General features: G+C 41.7%; 1 protein-coding gene across 1 annotated transcript; it reads right to left on the bottom strand.

Moving 5' to 3' along the window:
* Positions 1–1,187: 1,187 nt before the first annotated feature.
* Positions 1,188–4,070, bottom strand: LOC110722335 (the record flags this gene model as incomplete). The annotated part of the gene is made up of 3 exons (XM_021901611.1): positions 2,054–4,070; positions 1,719–1,912; positions 1,188–1,400 (listed from the first exon to the last, which is right to left on the bottom strand). Coding segments are annotated over exons 1-3 (2,290 nt in total), but the record flags the coding sequence as incomplete, so codon positions are not given.
* Between the last annotated feature and the right edge of the window lie 638 nt (positions 4,071–4,708).

The following is a 4,708-nucleotide window of genomic DNA, read 5'->3' on the forward strand; positions in this document are numbered from 1 at the left end:
ATTTGTTAAACTCTTTGGACTAAAACCGTGCATAGGATTGAAGAATGATTTAGACAAGAATAATCCCTTAGCACCTTGCTCAATAGCACCGTGTTGAACCTCCTCATCTTGACCATGGATAGTTGACCCTTGACCATCTTGGTCATCTTCCCCTTCTTCAAAAGGAATTGCCCTCAATTCGTCATCATCAAAGTAAGGAGCAAGATCACCAATGTTGAATGTACTTGAGACACCATATTGGCCTCCCAAATCTATTTTGTATGCATTGTCATTGATCTTTTCCACGACCTCAAACGGACCCTCGGCTCTTGGCATAAGCTTGTTCTTCCTTTTGCTAGGAAAACGTTCTTTCCTCATGTAAATCCACACCAAGTCCCCAACTTCAAAAGACTTCATATTTCTAACTCGTTTGTTGGCTTGTTTCTTGTAGATTTCATTTGCCTTTTCAATGTTTCTTCGAACTTCTTTATGGACTTTTATCATGAACTCGGCTTGCTCCTTTGCCCCACCATGAACGAACTTGTCTTTTGGCAAAGCAATAAGATCAATGGGAACATAAGGGTTAACGCCATATACTACTTCAAAAGGAGAGTACTTCGTAGTAGCACTAGGTGTCCTATTATAAGCAAACTCGGCATGAGCAAGCTTATTATCCCAATCTTTGGTACTTTTGCTTACCAAAGCCCTAAGCAACGAACCAAGTATCCTATTCACCACTTCCGTTTGACCATCGGTTTGTGGATGATGTGAGGTAGAAAACAATAACTTAGTTCCCATCAAACGCCATATAGACTTCCAAAAATGACTTAGGAACTTAGTGTCACGATCCGACACAATGGTGCGTGGCACCCCATGAAAACGAACCACTTCTTCGAAGTATAACTTAGCCACTTTTACTGCATCTTCAGTTTTATGGCAAGGAATGAAATGAGCCATTTTTGAAAACCGATCAACCACCACCATTATCGAATCCTTGCCTCTTTGAGTTCTTGGCAAAGCTACAATAAAATCCATACTAACATCTTCCCAAGGTCTCTCGGGAATTGGTAAGGGCTTGTAGAGACCTTTATGAAACACCATCTTTGCTCTTTGACAAGTAGAACAACGACTCACCACATGATGAACCGTGGCTAACATTTTCGGCCAATAAAAGTGAGCTTGGAGAAGCTCCAATGTCTTGTGAATACCAACGTGACCAGCTAGCCCTCCCCCATGAGCTTCATGTATCAACAAACTTCTAATGGGACATTTTGGAATACATAATCTATTTCCTTTAAAAAGAAAACCATTATGTAAGGAAAACAGATCATAGACTCCATGGACACAGTTATCAATTATCCTTTTGAGTTCATCATCTTCTTGATAGTATTCTTTGATCAAATCGAACCCAAGTACCTTTGCTTCAACCATTCCAAGCAAATTATGCCTTCGAGATAAGGCATCCGCAACCACATTAGCTTTCCCACTCTTGTATTTAGAGGAAAAGTTAAATGTTTGCAAGAATTCGACCCACTTTGCATGTCTTGCATTCAGCTTCTTTTGGCCATGTATGAACCTCAAGGATTCATGATCGGAATGCAATATGAAAGGTTGTGGCCTCAAGTAATGTGACCAATGATCTAGAGCTCTTACCATAGCATAGAACTCTTTATCATAGGTGGAGTAATTCAACTTGCCTTGACTCATCTTCTCACTAAAGTAAGCAATGGGACGCCCACCTTGAATCAATACGGCACCAATACCCTTTCCACTTGCGTCACATTCAACCTCAAATGGTTTGGAAAAATCCGGAAGTGCTAAGATGGGTGTGTTGCACATCTTCTTCTTGACTTCTTCAAATGCCCTTTGAGCTTGGGGTGTCCATTCAAACACGCCTTTCTTAGTACACTCGGTGATGGGAGACATGAGTGTGCTAAAATTCTTGATGAATCTTCTATAGAAGGAGGCAAGTCCATGAAATGAACGAACTTCCGTGAGTGTCCTTGGACTAGGCCATGATTGGATTGCTTCAATTTTGCTAGGATCCACCTTCACGCCATCACCTGAAACTATGTAACCAAGAAACATGACTTCATACAATAAAAAATCACATTTTTCTAGTTTCCCATACAATTTTTCTTGCCTCAAAACAGAAAATACTTGGAAAAGATGATCAAAATGAGATTCTTCATCACGTGAATAAATGAGAATGTCATCCAAGTATACTACCACGAACTTGCCAAGAAATGGCCTTAGCACCTCATTCATTAATCTCATGAACGTGCTAGGGGCATTTGTAAGGCCAAATGGCATGACGAGCCACTCATACAACCCATGCTTTGTCTTGAACGCGGTTTTCCATTCATCCCCTTCTCTCATGCGAATTTGATGATACCCACTTCTCAAGTCTACCTTTGAGAAGACCTTGGAACCACTTAACTCATCAAGCATGTCATCAAGCCTTGGAATTGGAAACCTGTACTTGATAGTAATGTTATTAACGGCTCTACTATCAATACACATTCTCCAAGTACCATCTTTCTTAGGGACCAACAAAGCAGGAACGGCACATGGACTCATGGACTCACGCACATAACCCATCCCCATTAGCTCTTCAATTTGACGTTGTAATTCCTTAGTTTCTAAAGGGTTACACCTATAGGCTGGCTTATTTGGCAAAGGTGCTCCGGGAATGAGATCGATTTGATGCTCAATTCCACGTATGGGTGGTAGTTCTTTAGGTAATTCATTCGGAAAAACGTCCTCAAAATCCTTAATCAATTGGGCTAACTTAGGATTTTGAGCAACAAAATTTTCGTGGGTTTCTTTGGAGTATAGTATGAACAACTCTCCCTCACCATCTAACTCCCTTTCAAACTCTTTAAGAGACAACAAGGATACTTCTTTTTGGGGTGTTTGTGATGGTGAAAACCGTGGGGGTGGTAAAGGGTGTAGTTTTTTCTTTCTCCCTTCATGGACTATGGTATACGTGTTGTGATACCCATCATGTATAGATCTTTTATCAGTTTGCCAAGGCCTACCAAGTAGAATATGACAAGCATCCATGGACACAACATCACATAATATAGAATCACAATACGAACCAATACAAAAAGAAACCATGCATTGCTTCCTAACCCCAGTGCTAGCATTAGAATCTAACCAACTTAATTTGTAAGGTTGTGGATGATTAGTAGTCGTAAGACCAAGTTTAGATACTAGGGTCTTAGACACGGTATTAGCCTCACTTCCTCCATCAATAATCAAATCACATACCTCGTCACCAATTTTACAACGGGTGATGAAAATGTGTTGTCGTTGGGGGGCAGCATCCTCTTCCACACGTGCTTGTAAGGCCCTCCTAATCACGAGGCTAGTCTTCTCCTCTGGCTCGGCAATGCAATCATCACAATCATCTTCAACTTCTTCTTCCCCCTCCTCAAACTCATCCCAGTTGATGTTTTGAGTGGCCATGAGCTTAACCTCTTGTATGGTTAACGCCCTAGTATTAGGACAATCCTTCTTGTAATGACCTCGTCCTCCACATTTGTAACACACAATGTCACCTAGCTTCACGTCCTTTGTGTCCTTTTTTGGTGGATTACTTGGTTTGTTAAAGGAAGAACCTTCCTTCGTAGGAAAAGAAGGTTTTCGTGCCAATTGAGGAATGGTAGTAGGCTTCTTCTTCTTCCTCTTAGCATCGAACTTAATCACCAACTTGCAAGCTTCAGCAAACGTGAGGTTAGTATAACCTTCAAGTTTGTCTTGTAATTCTTGGTCCAAACCAGATATGAAACGCCCCATTTTGAGCTCTTCATTTTCGGTTACTTCACACACAATAGCAAGTCTATCAAACTCTTTTATGTAATCCTCCACAGAGTCCCCATTTTGTTGCAAGGTACTCCACTTCACATATTGACTCTGCTTGTAATTGTGGGGGATGAAACGGTCTTTCATCCGTTTCTTGAGTTTGCCCCAAGTAGAGATAGGAGCTTTCCCCCTAAGGGTACGTCCCCTCTGCTCTCCTTGTAGCCAACTATCACCATAGCCCTTCAACTTGACTTTGGCAATCTTAAAACGTTGAACATCCTCATGAATGTCCTTGTATTCAAAGTACCTTTCCAAGGATTTCTCCCATTCCAAGTACTTCTCTGGATCAAGTGTCCCATCAAAAGAAGGGACGTCCACTTTGAGACTCCTATCTTCCCTCCTAGGTGGAGGGTCTTCATCTTGATCTCTCCTATCTTGCTCGTTCATGAGCCTTGCCATCAAGGCAGCAAGGTTCCCTTGTAGATTGGCATTGGTTTCGGCCAACCTTTCTTGACTAGCAATGGATCGATTAAGAGCTTCCAAGGCTGTCCTCAAGTCTTGATTCTCTCCCATGGTGTGTAGGTATACGACCCCTTAGGAAATGTTTAGGAAAACACCCCCTACCTGACGCGCCAAATGATGTGTAAGCACGATGAGAACCTTGTTACAAAAGTACGTTTTAAGGGGTCTTAGTGAAATCGTGATTAGTGAAGGGGAGAATAGGGGAACACTCAACCCTAGTCTCGGATATAACAAAGGGGAACACTCACCCTTTGCTTGGTGTAGTTAGGAATGGGGAACACTCAACCCACTCGTTCACTACGCAAGTTCCTAGGTTTGGGAACACTCTACCAAAACTAGCACTCTTCAAATTTGAGTTATCAAACTTGGACCTTAAAAATGACTAATTGCTAAGTCA

The sequence above is a fragment of the Chenopodium quinoa genome, unplaced genomic scaffold, assembly GCF_001683475.1.
Source record: "Chenopodium quinoa cultivar QQ74 unplaced genomic scaffold, ASM168347v1, whole genome shotgun sequence".
Classification (NCBI taxonomy): domain Eukaryota; kingdom Viridiplantae; phylum Streptophyta; class Magnoliopsida; order Caryophyllales; family Amaranthaceae; genus Chenopodium; species Chenopodium quinoa.